General features: G+C 41.1%; 1 protein-coding gene across 1 annotated transcript in view; it reads left to right on the forward strand.

The window, feature by feature from the left end:
* The window catches only part of LOC115293521 (chondroitin sulfate proteoglycan 4-like), a 67,055-nt gene extending 45,163 nt beyond the window's left edge, over positions 1 to 21,892 (forward strand). Inside the window, exons 8-10 of the mRNA XM_029941262.1 lie at positions 2,741 to 2,913; positions 17,589 to 17,772; positions 18,703 to 21,892. Coding sequence (XP_029797122.1) covers positions 2,741 to 2,913; positions 17,589 to 17,772; positions 18,703 to 20,750 — 2,405 coding nt within the window. The 3' untranslated portion in view covers positions 20,751 to 21,892. The remainder of the gene's footprint in view (positions 1 to 2,740; positions 2,914 to 17,588; positions 17,773 to 18,702) is intronic.
* Positions 21,893 to 22,339: the final 447 nt, after the last annotated feature.

The raw sequence follows: 22,339 nt of genomic DNA on the forward strand, positions 1-22,339 counted from the left end.
TGCTTAACCAACTGAGCCACCCAGGCGCCCCTAGAATTTCATTCTATTTAAAGCCCAAATAATTATATATATTATATATATACTTGTATATATTAATTTTTTTCTTCAAGATAATGGTTTTGTTTCCTTTGATATATACCCAGAAGTGGAATTGCTGGATCGGATAGTATTGCTATTTTTAATATTTTGAGGAACTTCCATGCTGTTTTCCACAGTGGCTGCACCAATCTGCATTCTCTCCAACAGTGCATGAGGGTTTTCTTTTCTCCACATCCTCACAGCATTTGTTATTTCTTGTCTTTGTGATAATGGACATCCTAACAGGGGTCAAGTGATGCCTCATGGAGGTTTTTATTTGCATTTCCCTAATGCAGTTATTGATTAGATCCTAATCATTGATTAGTGATGTTGAGCACTTCTTCGTGTACGTATGGGCCATTTGTATGTCTTCTTTGGAAAATATATATTCAGATCCCTTGTTTATTTTTAAAGTGGGCTACTTGGCTTTTTTTGCTATTGAGTTGTATGAGGTCCTTGTACATTTTGTATATTTATCAGATATGTGGTTTGCAAATATTTTCTCCCATTCCATAAGTTGCCTTTTCATTTTGGTTTTTGTTTCCTTTGCTGATCACTTTTCAGCTTGATGTAGTTCCACTTGTTTGCTTTTGGTTTTGTTGCTAGGCATTTTTAAAAATGTTTATTTATTTATTTATTTATTTTTATAGTTTATTGTCAAGCTGGTTTCCATATAACACCCAGTGCTCGTCCCAACAAGTACCCTCCTCCATGCCCATCACCCATCTTTCCATCATCCCCACCCCCCATCAGCTCTCAGTTTGTTCTCAATATTTAAGAGTCTCTTATGGTTTCTCTCCCTCCCTCTCCTTAACTATTTTTTCCCCTTCCCTTCCCCCATGGTCCTCTGTTAAGTTTCTCCTGTTAGACCTATGAGTGACAACATATGGAATCTGTCCTTCTCTGCCTGACTTATTTCGCTTAGCATGACACCCTCAAGGTCCATCCACTTTCCTACAAATGGCCATATGTCATTCTTTCTCATTGCCATGTAGTACTCCATTGTGTATATACACCACATCTTCCTGATCCATTCATCAGATGATGGACATTTAGGCTCTTTCCATGATTTGGCTATTGTAGAAAGTGCCGCTATGAACATTGGGGTACATGTGCCCCCATGCATCTGCACTTCTGTATCCCTTGGGTAAATCCCCAGCAGTGCTACTGCTGGGTCATAGGGGAGTTGTATTGTTAATTTTTTTGAGGAACCTCCACGCTGTTAAAATGTTTATTTATTTTTGAGAGACAGAGAGAAAGCACAAGGGGGGAGGGCCAGAGAGAGAAGGGGACAGAGGATCCAAAGTGGATTCTGTGATGACAGCAGAGAGCCCTGCCATGGGGCTCAAACTCGCAACCCACATGATCATGAAGTGAGCCAAAGTCAGATGCTTAGCTGACTGAGACACCCAGGGGCTCCTTTGTTGCTAGGTGTTTTAAAGGGCGTCTCCACATTGAAGGCTCAGGACAAACCCTGCACATCTAAAAATCTTCCCCAAAGCAGGCTTCCCCCTTTTCAATTAGGTCTTACTTTTAAGAGACTGATATGGTTTAAACACTGTCATTAGTGGCCCTCACTTTCTAAGGCTACACTGCTCAGCAAATAAACCAAACCAGACGTCATTCAGGAGGCTTAGTTCTTATTAGGTGGCTGACTGATCAACTTGTTTCATAAACAGTTTGTAAAGTGCCTACCCTGCAAAAAGCATAATGCTAAGCCCTTAGCAGGGCTAAGACAGAATAGGTAGGTGAGATTCTGGGCCCGGAGGACTATGAGACTCTCTTCTGGACCTGCCAGTCTGTAAGGCTGGGGACATTCCCCCCAGTCAGTGTGAAGTAAAGGAATATGTGCTCCGACTGTGCGCTCAGACTGTGGTCCATGCACATTCTGGTCTGTGAATTAATAAGATTGTATTCCAATCTGACATTGCTGTGACATTTTATTTTATAAAACTATCAATCCACAAAGGATTGGGCAAGGCGGGGGGGAAGCACTGATCCTTCGCCACAGACCATTTGAGAACCACTGCCCTATCCTGAATGTCCCCAAGCCTGCGCTGGCCTTTAGCTGCCATGTGTGGTCGCATTAGCACCCAGACTCATGTGTTCCTGCTTCTTGGTCCTTTGGCATTTGCAAAGGCCCCTTCCTCCCCACAATGTCCATGCAGCCTGCAGGTGTGGGGTCCTCCGGAAATGTCTCACGTTTATTCAAGAACCAACTTCTCCTCCAGATGCCCACAGATGGACACTCCATTGAGCACGCGCAGCCACAGGCAGGCCAGGGCGCGTCCGTCCCCCAGGGGGGCGGCCGCTGTCTCCCTGTTCTGTCCATGCACACAGCCAGCTCCCCTGTCCCGCGCTCCACACACAGTACCACACGCGCACACTGTGCCACACACAGTGCTATTGCCTTTTACCTGGGGGGTCAGTAAGCTGTCAGTAAGGCGGGGACTGAGGAGCCCAGCTCAGCTTGGTTTCCTCCTTCATCTCCAGCCCTGGTGGCCGATCATTAAGAGATGCTTTCAGATCATTAGCCCCTCACAACACAATTTCAAGTTAGAGCTGGCCAGTCCGCTGTGTTTTCCAGAATTTTCAGGGCTCTATGACCCTCTCTAAGGATCATATGCTTCATACTTAAATGCCTGTTTTCATCTTCACTTAGGTTCCACGAAACCCCTTTCATCCGGTGACCTGAGAGCTGTGACGAATGACGCGGACAGCACAGGAAACAGAACTGTAACTTTTACCGTTATAAGTCCCCCTAGACTCGGGAGGTTGGTGCGAGTAAATCCTGACAACAGCACAGAGGAAGTTTCCGTGTTTACGCAGACTCTGGTGAGTCCTGACGTCCGTGCAGCTGGGCAGGGCTGGGTGGCTGCACAGGGCGGCCTCTGGCTCCCTTCACCGGGTCAGGCCAAGCCCACAGGCCCCGGGGCCGGGGGAGGTTACACATTTCGGCTGTGCTGGTTTTCAAACCAGACCCTTGGTAGGGAGCACAGGATGCCACCACTGTCAGAAAACTCGAAGCAAATTCAAACTCTGTGTCTAACAAATAAAAAGGAATCCTTTTTATCACGAAGAGAGATTTAAAAGGAAAACCAAAGCAGAGGAACAGGAGTAAATCCTGCAGGACATGTCTGGGCAACATTTATATTTAATGTGTAAAATTATAAACATCGTTTAGTAGTGTATTGTTATATGTGTATATATAAATCTGTATTTAATCTGTATCCAGAAACATGTTTTCAACCTCACCAGCACTTTACCACCGCCACAATCCATGAAGCTTTTAATTTAAACGGATAAGCTTTCTTTTTTTTAATTTTTTAAATTATTTTTTATTTTTTTATTTTTGAGAGAGAGAGAGACAGAATTCAAAGACAGGCTCCAGGCTCTGAGCTGTCAGCACAGAGCCTGACGTGGGGCTCAAACCCACAAACTGTGAGATTGCGACCTGAGCCGAAGTCGGATGCTTAACCAACTGAGCCATGCAGGCACCCCAAGCTTTCTTGAATGTAACTACTTCTTGCTTGCTGTTTGCCCTTCTTTTTTCATTCTTAAAGAGTGTATATGTCGATTTGAGGGCTGATTTGGCTGTAACTTTGAATGACAAAGAAATCAAAGAAATCTAAAATCATGTGTAGAAGAAATAGCAAGAATGTACACTTTAATCTTAGAGCCATTTCTCCCCAATGTGACGCAGCAGAATTGACTTTGACTTTTGCCTTGTAATTGCCTTTGTCCGGGGTACTTTTGAGGCAGCAGATCATGAGGCTAGTGCAATCTCTGAATGTAGCACTGAAAAGCGGAAGTATAAATTCTCTACTTTACAAATGCACTCTAGAGGAAAAAGAAAAGGTTAAGATGAAAACAACAGTCTGGGGAGCTTAATGCGTCAGCAACTGCCCAGTGTCAGTTTGCATTTTAAATAATGACAAGAATGAGGGGCGCCTGGGTGGCTGAGTGAGTTAAGCGTCTAACTTTGGCTTAGGTCATGATCTCGCAGCTCGTGAGTTCGAGCCCCGTATTGGGCTGTGTGCTGACAGCTCAGAGCTGGAGCCTGTCTTCAGATTCTGTGTCTCCCTCTTTCTCTGCCCCTCCCCTGCTCATGTTCTCTCTTTATGTCAAAAATAAATAAACACTAAAAAAATATAAATAATGGCAAGAATGATATCAGTCCTATAAAAATGTTTTGGCTCTTGCCCTCATTCTTTAAAAAACAAAACAAAACAAAAAATCCCCACTTTTTTATGGTGATTATTTCAAGCATTAATTTCCAATGGTTTTCATTGCAAATATACAATATTTTAGCTGAATGTGGCCTGACTAGGTTTTTGTGAATATGGTAGCCAGGATCCAGGAGGTTATGCTGCAGTAACAAACAACTCCAAATCTCAATGACTGACAGTAATAAAAGTTGATTTCACACTTACACTGTATATGGGCTGTGGGGGGCGTGTGGGTGTGCTGCACATCTCTCCTTTATCTCGGGACCCAAGGGAAGGGGGCAGCCCCTCTCTTAGGCACTGCTGTATTTGCAGCAGAGGGAAAAGACGTAATGCTAGAAACACATGATGATTCTTAAAGTTTGTGCTCAGATGTGCCAGGTATCACTTCTGCTCATATCTCATTGACTAAAGAAAGTCACACGAGCAAGCCTGATGTCAGTGGGGTGGGGAAGGACAGCCATCTCACAGAGAGGAGGCCCTGGATAGTTGGAAAACAACAGAACCTTCTACCATAGTGGGCTAACCTGGTGATCTGAAAGTTGTTTATAATACATTTTCCTATGAATACAAACCACTTTCAAAATACAACACCATTATAAATAGGAATCAAAAGCCCAAACTAGTTATAAAGATCGAGGGCAAGCAATAAAAGTCTTGACTGATTAAAATCCAATTATTTATTAGGTTTTTATTTTTCCTCTCATTATTCCTTCCACTTTAAGAACCAAAAGGCAAGTGTCATGAAAACATATTAGCAGTGACAGGTGCTGGCTGGAGCAAGTGAGGTGTTAGAATGCAACTCGGGGCTCGAAGGACCCTGCAAAGGGGTGTCTGGGACCAGGGGCCTTGGGCCCAACTGTTGGTCTTTCCAAGAGATAGGAGATAGGGCAGGCTCGTCTGGAAGCACAGCCTGGGCAGTGCCACGGGTCAGGCATGCTGAGAGAGGAGTTTTGTTGTTCTTGAATGGACCAGGTGTGTGGCTCTTCTCAACATACAAGGCCTTTCCCTCTCCAAGCCAAGCACCCGCCATGCCATAACCAGGCCTAGTGCTTTTGACTCAGAGGACAAAGGCAAGCTCCCTTTACTGTTCACCAAGCCCCAGATTGTGCGTCAAGCCTTTGATGCAAGTATATTCCTGGACACAATTCCTGGGTCCTGAGCAGAGCCCGGGCTGGACGGCAGCATGTTAGATACACTGCGAGAATGTAGAAATCCAGCTCAGCGACCCACGCTCTGTGTCTGTGGTGTGCTAGTGTGAAACCAACACCTCATTTAAGAATCGGGCACTCTGTGGCTGCTCCTGGCTCTCCTGCCAACTGCTCATGGCTGAGGACAAGTCTCTTGGTTTCTGAAGTCAAACCTGGATTGGCTCTGGAGGTTAGGGCAAATTACATATCTTTTAAACCCCAGTTTCCTCATAGGTAAAATAAAGGGACTAGTAGTAGAGATCACTGAAACCCTTTTGAATATTCCTCATGTCCCAGGCATAGTCTTAAGCTTTCTTCTCTACAATTCATGATCTCACTTTACAGGCTGGGGTCCGAAAGCCCCGGGAAGTTAAGCAACCTTCCCACGGTGACGCAGCTCAGGGGCAACTGAGCCTGAACTTGAACCCAGGGCTTCTGACACTAAGTCACGCTCCTATTCATCAGGCTGCCCTTCCCTCTAGGAGCTTGTGTGGATGAACACAGCTCATGAGTGCAAAATGCCTAGGACACTGCTCCACATGCAGCAGAACGAACTAAATGCTAACTAAGGCTGCTGTTACTCTTTTCGTTCTTGGGTATGTGCTAGGTTCCTTTCCTCTTCCAGTAGCCAAGAGACTGGTTTCACAGGAGAAGGCGATTTTTCTGGGACACCAGAATTGGCTGCCATGTTTTTCCTAATGTGCTAACGTAATCTAATGAATGGAAATGAGGTCATTAGAAGAAGATGACATTTACCTGTCACCCTATAACCCAATTACTGTGTCCCTTTGGGGGAGAGCCCCTGGTGTTCTGGAACATGTTTCCCTGAGTGCTGATGAGAGTCAGGGGTCCTCAGTCTTGGATGGAGTGCTTCAATCTTGAGTAGAGCATAGGCTGGAAGGCAGAATGAGGCCGGGGCTGGGAGGCCTCCAAAGATCCCACCCCAGTGGACAGAGCAAGCAGGACCCAGAGGAAGGACTCTCCCACCTTTCTTTGCTACTGCAAGCAAAGCTGAGGTGGTTTTGCAGGATTTGTTGGGCTAAATGCCCATGAATAAGTGTCATAGAAATACCCTGACTACTCTTTCACTACAATAGTTATAAAAAAGCATCAATAACATGGGGAGAGGAGAGGGTATGCTGAGAAAACTCTGTAAGACAGATACCAAAGTGCTAACTGACTCAGTGTATGTGTGTGTTTCTAAAAATGGAAATAACACATGCTTATTGTAAAAATAAAATTAAAAAACATTAACGTGGTGCATATCCATTGGGAAAAAATAAGGCACCATCAATAAATTCAGTACAACTGGCATTAATCTGAAGACATTCCAGTTCTGTTTAGCATGTGTGTTCAAAAATGTACAGTTTTATTTGTGGCTTGGGAAGAGGAAGACACTTATTATTTATCTTCCTAGCTTTCCCATTTCTAGATCCCCTTTCCTTTTTCACATGCAAATGGAATGTAAATCTTTTCCTAAAATCTGCAGATTTATGGCCTCTGTTGAATAGGATACTGCTAGGCACTTGGCCATTTTATCATGAGTCAGATTTACTACCCAGCAGCTCCAAAGCAATTTGAGACATAAAAGAAGTGACGGAGGCAGGCTTTGGAGGTGATGAAGATAATCAAAACCTTTTCTCTGGAATCACCTAACGAAGACATTTCTCAAGCACGTATTACACGCTTTGATTATCCCTCTTCAGTCCAGTTGGTGAAAAGAGATATGACTCAGGCAGGAATCAAGTTCAATTGTAAAGAGAGTTTGGAACTATTCAGCCATGGTCGCATAAGCAAATGGCTTTGGTTGCTTTCTAGCATTCTATGCCGGTTTTTCTAATTTCAAATTTTCAAATTTCAGTTAGCCAATAACCTGCTAAGTGTCCAATTGGGAGAATGTTTTAGGCAGTCGATATTTGAGTTCCCTTTCACACCTCTACCTTAAAGGACCAAATTGTTTCCAGACCTCTACTGCTCTTGGTTGGGGAGGCAAAGCCACTATATCAGTGCACATAAAACCCACACCCTTTCTTGCTTTTTTGATGGATAAGCAAAAATGAGCATTTTAATCATGCTCTCTTGATGGTTTTAACTTGTGAAAGAAATCTAGACACTCTATTATGCTTAATACCATATTTGATCAAAATAATTGTAGGCATACATTTCTTATGTTATAGATCAAAATATTTTCTTATCCCAGAATAAACTCACCATTTTTTCAAACCATACCACATCAACCCACCAAGATAATCAAGTAACACTCTTGTTTTTCATGGTAATATCACATCTGCCTAAATGGGAAAAGCTAAATCATAGAACTTGTGCTGAAAATCTTATATCCTGAAGAATTAAACATGCACAGAGAACATGAAGCATCAATTTTTATGAAATGAAAACTTTTTACAATTGTAGACATGCATTGTTCATTTCAAAGAATGTGTGAACAAAGTGCTAATCGAATTCTATAAAGCACTCGTCTCTTCCAAAGAGAGTACAGAGCTAATTGAGCAATTTTCATTCTGGTGCTTGCTTAGATAATTTGGAATCATTAAAAAGCAAAGTGTTCTGGTTTTGTGGTTTCTAATGGCTGGCCTTTTTCCTTTTCTGTAAAGCCAGTAATTACATTTTAGCCATTATGCCTTTGTGGAGGCACGATCATCCATCTTAGTCTCCACCGCTGCAACACAAACACAGCCTTCCAGGGCCACACTTAGAAAACAATACAATGGACTCTGTGTTTGAATTTCATCCAATTACCTCTTCTTCCAGAGTCTCAGTCTGTTACTCAAGATAACACCCACATTTTAAGAAATTACAAACACATTTCCCATGGGATAGAAATTAATTTATTACAGCTTAATGGAGAGCACAGTGGGATCATTGAACTCTGGCTCTTTAATTTTCTGAGCAGAGAAGGATCAGTGTCTTTTTGTTAATGATCACCCTGGCCACCATGACCCTACTTTGTTGGGGTCTCTTATAGCAAGCTCAATGGTAACTAGACTCAGTAGTCCTTTTGGACATTTCCCACCAGTGTTTTGTTTTGGTAATTTGCCATTACAGGTCACTGAATTATGTGTCAGCATATTTTCTACAGGTAGAAATACTGCATTGTCACTTAGTCACCTATTCATTTTTCAAATTGGAAATTGGCTTATGGGTCCTGGCCCAGTGGCTTTGAATAACCCAAAATGTTTCTTGTTCTTAGAACTGTTGGCTCTTTCTTTGAAAAAGCAGGTAGAACTAATACTTATTTCAATGAGAGTGGTTTATCTTCTCTCATATTAATTTCCTATGGCTGCTTTAATAAATTACCACAAAGTTGGTGGCTTAAAATGGCAGAAATGTGTTATGTCATAGTTCTGGAGGCCGGAAATAGGGACTCTATTTCATTGGGCTGAAAGCAAGGTGTCACCAGGGTGTTTCTCCCTCTGGAGGCTCTAAGGGGAAATTCCGTCCTTATCTTTGGCAGCTTCTGGTAGCTGCCGGCATTTCTTGGTTTGTGGCTTCATCATTCCAATCTCTGCCTTCACAGTCACTTTCCTTTCTCCTCTTTCGTCCATGACAAATATCCCTCAGTCTGTGATTGCAGTTAGGCCCTACCTGGATAGCCCGGGGTTATTTCCATTCTCAGGATCCTTAATCACATCTGCGAAGTGTTAGCCAAAGAAGGTAATATTCACAAGTTCATAGGATTTGGATCTGATTCTGGGGGGCAGTGGCAGAGGCATATTTAGCTTACTATATACAGGTCTCTATAAAAAAGCAAGATGTCCCATGCTACCTCCTACTGCTTCCGAATGAATCGACCACCTTTTCTGCAATCTTGTTTGGTAGTTTCATTAAAGGTTTCCATTCTTGTTATTGCATTAAGTCCATGAAAGTCATGTTTACTTCTATGTAAATGTCGATTTGGACCTTTCTGCCAGATAGGGCTAGATGGCTATATTGCTAGGATCCTTGAAAAGCTTTTTGAGCTAGCATTTTTATAGAGATGGGCTCAGTCATGGAGGAGGCATGGGTAATTATTTGGACCTGGTTTTCAGTTGCCCATTTCTAGCTGGAGAGTTCCAGATATCACCATTTAGGAACTTAGGTCTCCTAAAATGCCTCTGCTATCCATTCCCATTAAGGAGAATCCATTCTGGGACTTAACCCACTTCCACTTTACTTAGCATGATACCTGGGGGCACCCTCTAAGCTGTGACTCCCTGGGCTGCCCCACTTCTGATCTCTTCTGGGAACCTTGAGCCCTCCACACCCAGCTGGTGTGTACACACATGTGGTGCCAGTCCTGGTAAAAATAATAAAGGGCACATAAAGAAGAGCCATTCATCTGAGCTCATCCTTCAGGAGCACAGGACCCTGTTGTCTTCCAAATCTTAGCTTATAGGACTTTTTGGTTAGTCCAAATGGAATCTTAGAGTCTTTACCTTTCTGAATTGTTTGGCTTTCTGCAATCTCCCTTTTCCATGAACATCTGCCCAACATAGAGACTTTTGGGACAGTTCTGTTTCCCTGGCTTCTTCTGGACAACAATTGTCCTATCTAGAGACTTGGACCTTTAACAAAGCCATCGTGTTGGGGAGAACCACGTAAGTGGACTGCATGTGTCTCTTTCTCCCGCCCCCTTTTCCCAGCTGACTCTAAGACAATATGGTTCCTCTCTTGGCCAGTGGGAATTTCAAAGCTGTGATTGACTTTTAGGCTCCCCTGTGGGAAAGATCAGCGTAAAAGATTTATGCTGTGACTTTCCTATCAGGACCCTAGGGAGTCACATTTACAAAGACCCTTGGAATGAACAGACACTGCAGAGTGCTCTAGCCTGCCTTTGGCTGAGTTTGAAAGTGTTTCCTCTTAACACTCAGTCCTATCCACATGTACTTTTGTGGGTCTATAGAACATGCACACTATTGCAGGGAAAGAATGATCAGATTCTATATATAAGAGCGCTCCCACTTAACCCCTGGGTTCATCCAAGGCACTCATAATGACCCTTATGCTTTCAGGCTTCAAAAGCTTACCTTTAAGAAAACAGATGTCTGCTAGTCACCTTGGAGCCAGATAGGAATTGCCCTCAATCCTGAATCAAGTAGAAACTCATTCCCGCCTTCTTCTCTCTAAGGGTTTTATGAGAAAGTTTGCCCCTGATATACAATGGCAGCAACATAAAAGAACTGGAATACAGTTTTTCTTTAACTTGTCTTTTGTAATAAATACAGTATAGAGAATGAGCTATTTGTTTGAATTTTTACAAGTTCCAGCCAATAGTGTTTTCTAGTCCTACACATACCTACTTACTGACTTTTTACATTACTAAACTCTGAAGATGGAGCACATATCTTATGAATTTTTTGGTTGCCTAGAATCTCATTGAGTTTACCAAGGTGAAGAAGCAGGACAGTGGAAAAAATGTGAATTCTCGAGTCACATGGAACTGGATTAAAAACTGGCCTCTCCCACTTATTGGCTATGAGTGAATTATTTAAATTTTCTGAACCTCAGGGTGTTTTAAAATCTGTCAAATGGGTATAATGAGGCCCCTAAAACAAAATCAAATAAAATGAGTTATATAATATGCCTTGCAGAGTGCCTGGCACACATGTAAGGGTGAATAAAAGTTAGGTACTCTTTGTGTCTTTGTTAAATGCTTAAGAAATGTCTTGGATTGCCTTATTTTTACCACTTCATGATATAAACATATACTTTATAATTAAATTTTGTAAAGCACTTTTTAAGTAGCTTCTTCATGAAACAAATGTTCATTGAAGTGTCAAGTATAGGATGGTGAACTAATACTTATTTACAAAACAACTAGGAGTAAACTGAAGTATATGCCAAAATCCAGCCTAAAAATGTCTTTGTTTTATAAGAAAAGATTTATTTTATTAGGCATATTTTAGAAATTTCTAATTAATATTTTCTGACAGTCAAAGACCATTTAAAAAAATTTTTAATGTTTATTTATTTTTGAGAGAGAGAGACACACACACAGAGTGTGAGCTGGGGAGGGTCAGAGAGGAAGACACAGAATCCAAAGCAGGCTCCAGGCTCTGAGCTGTCAGCACGGAGCCTGATGTGGTGCTTGAATCCACGAACTATGAGATCATGACCTGAGCTGAAGTTGGTGGCTTAACTGACGGAGCCACTCAGGTATCTGTAATTACTTAATATTTTCATGCCATGATTATTTTTAAAAAATAAGTATAATCTTCCATCTTAACCAGAATCCTCTGAGGTCCTAGTGAGGAAGTGATTAGTGAGGATTTAGAGGCTTTATTGAGAGACCCAGAAATGCCCAGTGCAGGCTATTTTGAACATTAATGTGGCAAAAGACTAATTAACTTACATGCATATTTACAAGTGAGATATTATTCCATATTTTAATGCAGAAATGGAAGCTCAGAGAGATTAAATGACCTGCATAAAAGCCACAGAGCTGAAATTGGGGAGCATTTGTATTGGAATGTAGGCCTGATAAACCCAGGGTTCAAATTCTATTACACTCCTCTGCTTCCATTTTTATATCATTGTGTGTCCTTTTCCTCCTGAGAGGAAGAAGTCATAATTCATGCAGTCGGAGACAACGAGGCCCCAGTAAAGTGTTCTAAGAGAAAGGGCTTCAATCTATAAGCCTGGAGATATGGCTTCTGGTCTCAGCTCTGATCCCAACTAGGCTGGTGAGGAGTTCCCTGAATTTCCAACCTCTCCGAGGTTCTCAGCAGCTTCTCAGCTGTAAAATTTAACCCATCACAGACAAGTCAGTAGAGCCTTTGGCCAAATCTATCTCTTAGGCCTCTGACAAATCTTTGTCTTTGTGGTTCTGTAGTAATCAAGGATGTGAAATCCAGAACGTTTAGTCCTCAGAGATCCAATAATTGTCATCATATTATCACTTCAAATAAAAGCCCTACTCGGGGCCGGGATTTTGACTGATGTATTTACCCACTCATAGGTTATGTAGGAATACAGCCTTGTTAAAGTGCTAGAGAAATGGACCAAGTTGGAAGGGGTGGGGGGGGCGGTGATAGGAAACCAACATTTCTTGATGTCAGGGTGCCCAAGGCATTTGAAGGGTGTCTTCCCTCCCCCATTCTACACACACTTAGTCATCAGAGAACAGAAACTATTGGTCTCTACCTGAAGTTAATACAGTAAAACACTATGGGATTTACTTCATTGGGATTTTTTAATTGTTATTTTGAAATAATTTCAAACTTACAGAACAATTGCAAAAGAGTACAAAAATGCCAGTATACTCTTCACCCATATTCCTCAAATGTTAACTTTTAACTATTTGCTTTATCATTCCCTCTACACACACACACACACACACACACACACACACACACAACACACTTTAAAAATTTTAAGAGCCAGTTGCAGACATGATGTATCTTTACCTCTTTTTTTTAAGTTTATTTATTTATTTTGAGAGAGAGAGAGAGAGAGAGAGAGAGAGAGAGAGAGAGAGAGAGAGAGAACATGCAGAAGGAGAGAGAGAGAATCCCAAGCAGGCTCTGCACTGTCAGTCCAGAGCCCAATGCTGGGCTCAAACACACAAACTAGGAGATCATGACCTGAGCCCAAACCAACAATTGGTCACCTAACTGACTGAGCCCCCCACCCCAGTGCTCCTGAGGTACATTTGCCTCTAAATACCTTAGTGTATACCTTCTAAAAACAAGGACTTTCTATTATAACCACAGTATAATTTTCAAAATCATGAAATTATCATTGAAACGATGCGATTATATAATCTATAGACCTTATTCAAATTTCACATGTTGTTTGAGCGAATATCCTCTAGAAAAAAGAGTATTATAGAATATCCTAAAAAAAATTCACAGCATAAATCATAGCATTTAGTTGTCAGGTGGCCTTGGTCTGCTTTCCTCTGAGAGCATTCTGCAGTCATGCTGACTTTTGTGACATTGCAGTTTTTGAGGAGAACAGACCAGTTATTTGTAGAATGTTCCTTGGTTTGGTTTTATTGAATGTTTCCTCATAGTCAGATTCAGGTTGTGTGCTTTGGCGGGAGTGGCATGAGAGATGCCCAGTTCTCCAGCTTCATGTCAGGAGACCCTGGTGCTCATTTCGCCCTGTCACTGATGATGTCTGTAATCAGTTAGGGTGCAGTCTTTCTGGTTTCTCCGCTGAGAAGTTACTATTTTCATTTTTATAATTAAGTATCTTGTGAGGGAATACTTTGGAACTTTTAAAATACCCCATTTCCCATCGCAACTTAGCTCACTCATTTAAGCAACCATTTTAGGATTCTTACCTGTGAAATATTTATTGCTGTGGTGGTTGCCAAATGGTGATTTTCTTCCTTTGTTTTTCCTTCTGCATTTACTAGTTGGAATTCTATAAAATAGAATTTCTTTTTTAATGTTTATTGATTTGTTTTGAGAGAGAGAAGAGAGAGTGGGACAGGAGAGAGAGAGATTCACAGGCAGGCCCCTCACTGTCAGTGCAGAGCCTGACCTAGGGCTCAAGCTCACAAACTGTGAGATCATGACTTGAGCTGAAATCAAGGGTCAGACACTTAACCAACCGAGCCACCCAGGTGGCCCTACAAAATTGAATTTCTAATGACATTCCGGAAGGACTCTGCCTGTAAAAGAGAAAGTATCTGGGCTAATCTAAATCCATGGGAAATACAAAACCTCCCCTCTCCTCTCTCCTTAATCTCAGAGTCCAGGTATTCAGCTAAGTTGCTTATCTCTCTATATTTATTACAGCAGAAATATGCAGAGCTGTTGGAAGTGGTTCCTAAGGCCACTTTGAGGTAACAAAATTTCTAATCCTGTCTGAGATCCTTCTCTCTTCAGGTTTACCTTACACCTTTTTTCCCCACAGAGTCTTGTTCTTCTCCCTTTTCTAGCTCTCTCCCATCCCACACACACACACACACACACACACACACACACACACACGTGTGCGCACGCACACACACACATCTTAGAATCTGATTCTTAAAGCTCACTGTCTTCTAAATATTAAAGACTCTACTCTCCTCAAAGTTCCTTCAAGGCATGGCTGCCAAGTTGACATTACACACACACACACACACACACACACACACACATGCACACACACACACTCACCCCCTTTTACTTCTAGCTCAGCACTTTCAATTACCTGCTGTCTAGTCTTGAAGCTCATTCAAGATGATCTAATTTGATTCTCACACTCTCCAGCTTTGAATGAGTCAATAAGTTATTCACAATTGCTCACTTTTTGAGCTTTTCAAAAACAGAACTATAGCAGACCTATCCTCCAGTAGTCTTACAAAGTTTACAGCTAAGGTTAGGCCTCCTGTCCAATTACTCCCCTCAACTTCTGACCTTCATCTCAACTGTTCCCATATATGAGAACCATTCTTCCCCTGGGACAATCATTCTTCATTCTGTAGACATCAGAAGACCCTTAGATGGTTCCAATAACTTATTATATATGTTTCAGAGATGCTAACTTTTCCTTAAACCAGAGAAGTGAAAAATAAGATCAACTAGCTTCCAAGAAAATTTTTCCTCCTGGTTAATAGAGTGTGTTACTTTCAATATTAAGTACTGAAGTCTCTTGCCTTATAATATTATGTCTCTCTCAAGCAGAATGGGAAACTTTAGGAACCATTCCCCAGTCCAAAATCCATGGCACAGTCACCTGTTTCTAGGAAAAGGAATATATTTGTGATGAATATTTTATCATAAATATTAAGCTAAGAATAGCAATAGTAGAACTGCTAATTAAAACTGACTTGTTTCCCAGAAACTTCTAGGGAAAAAACCTATTTTTCACGAGTAACCATGCTTCTTTATGAGAAACAATACCTTCTCCTTATTTAAAATCCCTAAATGACTGCATTTCCTTGTCTTATCCATGAATAGGAAAGAGAATCTAGCCAACAGTTTTTGGGCATTGTGGAAACAGAAAGCTCATATCCCACTGAAACTCACTAGACCAAAAGCCTTTCTAGAACTCTGGTTCTACATACATCCATTGTGTCCGCATTGAGCAAGAGCAATATATGACCAAATTTCTTTTAATTAATACAGTATTTCCAAATACTGACTGATGAAATAGATTTAACTGCTCTGTAAATTATGTGATAATGTATCCTAGGCATTTCTGACATGGACACAAATACCTTTGAAAAACCTATCTGAAAGTTCAGATATTATGATAGAAGGTAGGTCAGAAAAAAAGTGATGTATAGGAACGAAAGGATTAAACATTTTATCTCTAGTCTTCCTTTCTGTGGTGAGAGTTTTAGAACTTTCAGTCATTGTTATTGGAGGAAGACCTACCTACATGATATCTGAACAACAAAACACTGTGTAGAGCCTATCTCCATCAGCTGTGCTAGAAAGGACATTGATAGGCAACAGGCGTTAGGGACTTAGATTAAAATATTGAAAAATACCCTAAGCAAGGTGGGAAAATGTGAACATCAATAAGAATAACAATTGCAATGGAATGAAGTACATCATATATTAAAATTTATGAGTTTATAATGATCTCAAAACAAAAACCAATGGTTATGTTTGGATATTGGAATCAGAGAGCTCATTTTTCTAAAAATCAGTATGAAGGGGAAGAATCAAGTATTTATCCTGTCTTTCCCACATACACCATAGGGTAGCCTCAGTGTAGCCAAATAGCTGATGAGGAAAAATTTTTCTTTTTGGAAGAATTTCAGTTAAGAATGAAGAAGGAATGTTTAAAATATCTTTGCCTTGCCTCTTCAAAAATCAGAGATTTAAACAATCATATCAATGACTCTGTAAAATGATCACATGACAAGGCTGATGGGGAACTTTAAAATTGATGGATCAACCTGGCAGCATTTGAATTCACCTTTTAATCTTAACACAGCCAAAAGAGAAGCAACCCACTCAATATTATTTTGTCTTGCAAAGAGATGCAGAGAAAATATACAATATAACCTGTAACACATTCTTAACAAAAACTTGAATCTGATTCTTATTACACTTCTAGATTTAACTACTTGTATATTGGAAATATAGGGGACAGAAGAACGTGTTGAACAATACCATTGGGATGCAAGCAGCAAAATCCAGAATGTAGGAAACTCTACAACACAAATAACCCAATTTCTTTAACAAATACATTACAAGAAAAAAATTAGAGAAGGGAAACCTATAGACTAAGAGACACCTATGAGAAGCATCAAACAAATGTGATGTGTGGGCTTCTAAGGATCTTGACTCAAACAAAGCAACTATGTAATAAAAGGACTTGTACTAGATCATCAAAGATATTTGAACACTAATTGGATATTTGATGATAATTAGTAATTATTGAGAATATTTAGATGTGTAATGGTATTATGATTATATTTTTTAAAAAGAATCATTTTGTCAATATTTACTACAACATTTACAGATAAAATGGTGTTTGTGACTGGTTTCAAAATAAGCTATTGGGCAGAAAATGAGTAGTGTTATATAAAACAAGATTGGTTATGAGTTGATAGTTTTTTAAACTATCAGATAGGCAAATGAAAATTTATTATACACTTTCTATAATGTAAGTACCATAATATTTTTTTTTAATTTTTTTAACTTTTTTTGAGAGACAGATAGAGACAGATCACGAAGAGGGAGGGTCAGAGAGACAGGGAGACACAGAATCTGAAGCAGGCTCCAGGCTCTGAGCTGTCAGCACAGAGCCCGATGCAAGGCTCGAGCCCACAGACTGTGAGATCATGACCTGAGCCAAAGTAGGATGCTCAACCGACTGAGCCATCCAGGCACCCCATCATAGTCTTAGTCATCTCAAAATCAATGTGCTTTTTCCCCCCTCTGATAAAGAAACCATTTTTGCAATAGAATATCTAAATTTGACAAATAGGTTACATATTGTTGTTAAGTGTCCCTATGTTTGCAGATATGTGCAGTAATTTAAGCATGAGAATGAACCCTGAAAAGACATGTATCTCCTTCAGTTAGGATACATGTTAGTCCCCATCGCTTCTCAGCCTTTTGGCTAAGATCAAGTGTAGGATACATGTTAGTCCTTGTGTTATCCCTGAAACCGGGGCTGATTCTTCTTCCTGTCTGGACAGGTCAGTGAACGGCTGATCTTATACCAGCATGTGGACCATGAGAACACTGGCTGGGCTGCAGAAGACTCTTTCACATTCACAACATCCTCCCCACCAGCAGCTCTAGGCCCCGAGGAGTTTTGTATTACTATATCATATGAAATTACTGAACCTGGTCGGCAGAGTCATCTGCTTGCAAATACAGGTAAGGCACCAAAAGATACGGTCGGTGGCCTATTTGTAATTATTAAAGTTGGGAAATGGAAACCAATTTGACAATAAACTATTAAAAAAAACAAACAAAACAAAAAAAATAAATTTGGGAAATTTTGGAAATAAATATTTCTCTTATTAATTGGAAATTCTGTGATATCATAGCAATGCCATGACATCAACCTTTGAAATAAAACATATATAGTTATAAAATTTTATTTCTTTATGTGTGCTCTTTATCTGGTCCTCTTCTCTTTCCTCTCATAAGCTTTAATAGTTGTAGTTGGGGGGAAGATGGAAAATTAGTTCTAAAGAATTTTATTTGTAAATGGGGACTTTACCATGCCTATGACTAAAAACTATCCATAGAAAATGAAAATAACAAATAGGGCAAATTCCTGAAAGCTGCACCTGTTTCCATGGCAAGAGAAAGTCCAGTGGCAGGTAAGTTAGGATATTAACATTCTATAAGTGAATTTCAAGATTTTAGGACTCTGTTGCCTGAAATGTTGACTTAATAGGGTGTGTGTACTTAAAATTTAATTTATAAATTGGGTAACAATGCTAATCAGGTCCTTGTGTAACCAAGGCATTTTGAATAATCCACTGGGATAAGGAAATTTGAGAGTGAAAGTGCTTTACAGCTGTCATTTGAAAGTTCTATACTATTTTTTTAAGTTTTATTTATTTATTTGAGAAATATGCAGTGAGCGGGGAAGAGGAAGACAGAGAGGCAGAGAAAATCCCAAGCAAGCTCCGTGCAGCCAGCGCAGAGCCCAATGCGGGGCTCAAACCCACAAAACCGTGAGATTATGACCTGAGCTGAAACCAAGAGTCCAGTGCTTAACCGATTGAGCCATCAGGCACCCCTGTGATCTGAAACTTCTAATAAAATGCCACTTTGTTCTTTATGTTTTCACAGGAATTGCTGTCAAGGAGGGAGATAAAGTTCTCATTGGCCAATCTAATTTAGATGCTTCCAACCTCTTATTGAAATTACCCAAATCCCAGCAATCTTCCTATGAGATCTGGTTCCAGGTTACATCTCTTCCTCATCATGGAGCCATTATGGTTGGAGAGAGGAATATTACCAAAGGAAAACCCAATTTCTCCCAGTATATAGTTAATAAATTTGGAATCATATACCTTCATGATGACTCTGAATCACTGGCTGATAATTTTACCTTTGCCGTTTGGCCAAATCCAAAGAGTAAGTCTGCTGCCAAGCCAGAGGCTGACTTCCTTGAAGAGATGTTTAACATCACCATCTCTCCTGTTAATGACCAGGCACCAGAATTAAAGACAAAGGGGCTTCGGTTGAAAGTTCTACAGGGCAACAGGGTAGTTGTGGGACCTGAAAATCTGAGAGTGGAAGATCTGGACAGTCCTCCAGAGGAGATCAGATATATGATCATCCGCAATCCTAATAATGGCTTTTTGGCAATGGCTCACGATCCAGACATTCCTGTTCACCATTTTACACAAGCCGACATTGACAACTCTAGGGTGTTGTTCATTCAAGATGGAAGCCCATCCTCAGGCGTGTTTTATTTTAGTGTGACTGATGGTCAGCACCACCCACTCTATAAGCTCTTCAACCTGGATGTCATCCCCATCTCCATCACCCTTGTGAACCTCACTGACCTACTTCTCCCACAAGGCCAGACAATAGTGCCTATCACCAATACTCATCTGTCAGCAATGACCAATGGGAGAAGCCCCCAAATCACTTACAAGATAACATGGCCCCTCCGACATGGGCATCTGCTCATTGAAAACCAGGTGATCATCAGCTTTGGGCAGGAAGATCTGCATTCAGGAAGACTCTCTTACCATATGACAAATCTCACTGCCTCAGAGGACCAGCTACATTTCTCATTGTTTACATCAGAAAGTAATCTTACAGGACAAACCCTGAGCATCAGAGTGCAGCCTTTACTGCGGGTTATGTCAAACCTGACAATTGCCAACAGAGTGCTTTATCAACTGAGAAGAAAGGACCTTGATGCTACTGAGCTTGCTAATAGGACTAACAGTGATCCCAAATTTGAAGTGACAGAACCCCCTGTCCATGGAAGACTTGTACGAAGAGTGGGCCGAGGCACTAAAATGGAAAATGCTACTGTATTCACTCAAAGGGACATTGACCAAGGATTGTTAATGCTTAATCCACATGCTAACCTGACAGGCATCGATATGGTGAATGACTCCTTCACTTTCCTGCTCAGGGCAGACCACGTACAGCCAGCAGTAGGTTATCTCCCCTTCACCATAGTGCCACCTGACCCCTTACTTTTGCAAACATTTATCCCTGATGTTTCTTTATTAGTCACTGCAGATAACCTTGTGACTTCAGATTTCTCTCAGGAAAAGCTTGTAGTTTCCTCAGAACCCACAGCACAGACAGAAATGCTAAGAAAGATGACTCAGACCAGGCAGCAGCAAGCAGATCCCTGGGGACAACACCATGGTAAAAAGCCTACAATGGATAGCAGAGCCTCTCCAACTAGGATCATTTGGCCACCAAACACCACCAGTGCCAGTCCTGGGGCACCCACCCAACCCAGGGAGAGTGATTATCTTGTGATAGTCATTGTACCCTTGGCTGTGGTGGTCTTCCTGCTGATAGTAACTGCCATGGCCTTGTGTATCTGGCTGCTGGGCCGGAAGGTAGAAAAGGCAAAACCTCTTATCAAGTCCCAGACGAATCTGGAACCTACAACCCCAAGTCCCAGGCCAGAAAGGAGTATAGCTGTTCCCACTGTCACGGTGACACCCCTTCCAAAAAACTCCTGCAGTCCCGAAGTCAGTCTTTGCAGGGACCCGCTAAGTGAGCAAATGACTTCTCCAGCTACTGAGCCAGTGGAGAAATGTGCTCCTTGGGAGACATGGATGAATCTGGATCCCGACATGGTCAAGCTTTGCCGACAAACCAACCCAACACTGAGGCACAACCAGTACTGGGTGTAGACTGAGGGCTCCTGAGTCTACTCCTACAGACTGCTGTGCTGGGATAAGTCCTGAGATACAAAGGCAAAGAAATGCTGGGTGGATCAACTGAGAAACGCCTGGCTCCGACCATCACTCAGTGCTCAGTTATGGTCCCACGGTTAGATGTTGGCAAGCGCTTATTGTAGCTGATACAACACTCATCTGATGGGCTCTCCACAATGACCTTTGTATGCTCTCCTCTGGACCTGACTCTGAGTGTATGGTTTTGTCAATATTTAAACCCTTTACCAAAGTGCTACCAAATATGCTGGCCTAACTGGGTGCTAGAGTTAACGGAGGAAGGCTTTGCATGTTTTTCACTGACTCACTCTCTAGTCAGCAGGGAAGGGCAGGAACTGTTTCAGCAAGTAGAAAAGGTAATTTATCAAATCAGCAAGTTTGTTTCCAGTGTATTTCTATAATGTCTTTTCCTCCTTGGAGCCTGTAGGTTTGATTTCTAGTACAGGAAGTGCCTTGGTGCTCCAGATAGTAGGACAGCTCCATCCCCAGTGAAGTATTCATGGAGCATATTATGTTTCATCGAGAAGCTTTATCTATTCTGATTTGTACAACCAAGTCTGTAGTACATATATGATTTGAAGCCCTGAAGAGTAGAAAAGTCTGTTCAGTGTTTTTGTGATGCTTCAATTTGGCTTAACTTCACAATTAGTTGAAAGAATAGCAAATTTGTATTTGACTTGTCTGGTTGAGACTACCATTGGCTCAGTTGATTCAAGCTTCAGTTTCTATAACTGTAAAATGAAGATATCAGTGCTTGTATTAGTTGAGAATGCTTTAGGTTGCAAATCACGAGACATTAGCTATGAGTCATTTAGATTGGAGATTGACAAACTTTATTTGCACAGGACCACATGGTAAATAGTTTAGACTTTGTGGGCCATACATGGCTGTTTATTTTTAACAGACTTTGTTTTTTTTTTTAACAAAGTTTTTGAAATGTAAAAGTAGTTCTTAGTTCTTGCATTTGACCCACAGTTTGCCACCTATTGATTTTGCTAAGCAATAAAAGTGTTCCAACTAGCAGGCAGCCTGAGGTGGACATTCCAAGGCTGGTTCAACAGTTCAAAGATGTCATCAAGGACTGGAACTCTTTTGTTCTTTCTGCTCTACCTTCCTCAAGCTGTTGGAATTCTTTTCTTTTCTTTCTTTTTTTTTTTTTTTTTTTTTTGGCTTAGTTCCTTGAGATTGTGAAGTATCTGCTAATGCTCCAAGCAGTACAGTCACATTCAAAGGCAGACATTCTAGTGGGGGAAAAAAAACAGATATGGCAAAAAGACTTTTTCTTAGAGAAGATCTTATTTATTATTATTATAATTATCATTATCACTATTATTATTATTATTTTAATCTTGTAAGGGGAGGCCTTCCCAAACATTTCCCCCCTTTTATGTCTCAGTCTAGAACTGAGCAATGGGATTCCCATCTCTTGAACAATCATTGACAAAGGGAAATGGGATCCTCATGATTGATGATCTCTCCCGGTGCTGGGAGAGATTCCTGCCATATCAGAAATCAGTGGATGAGCCAACCGTGTAATTAGGGGAGGC

The sequence above is a fragment of the Suricata suricatta genome, chromosome 6 (assembly GCF_006229205.1).
Source record: "Suricata suricatta isolate VVHF042 chromosome 6, meerkat_22Aug2017_6uvM2_HiC, whole genome shotgun sequence".
Taxonomy (NCBI): Eukaryota; Metazoa; Chordata; class Mammalia; order Carnivora; family Herpestidae; genus Suricata; species Suricata suricatta.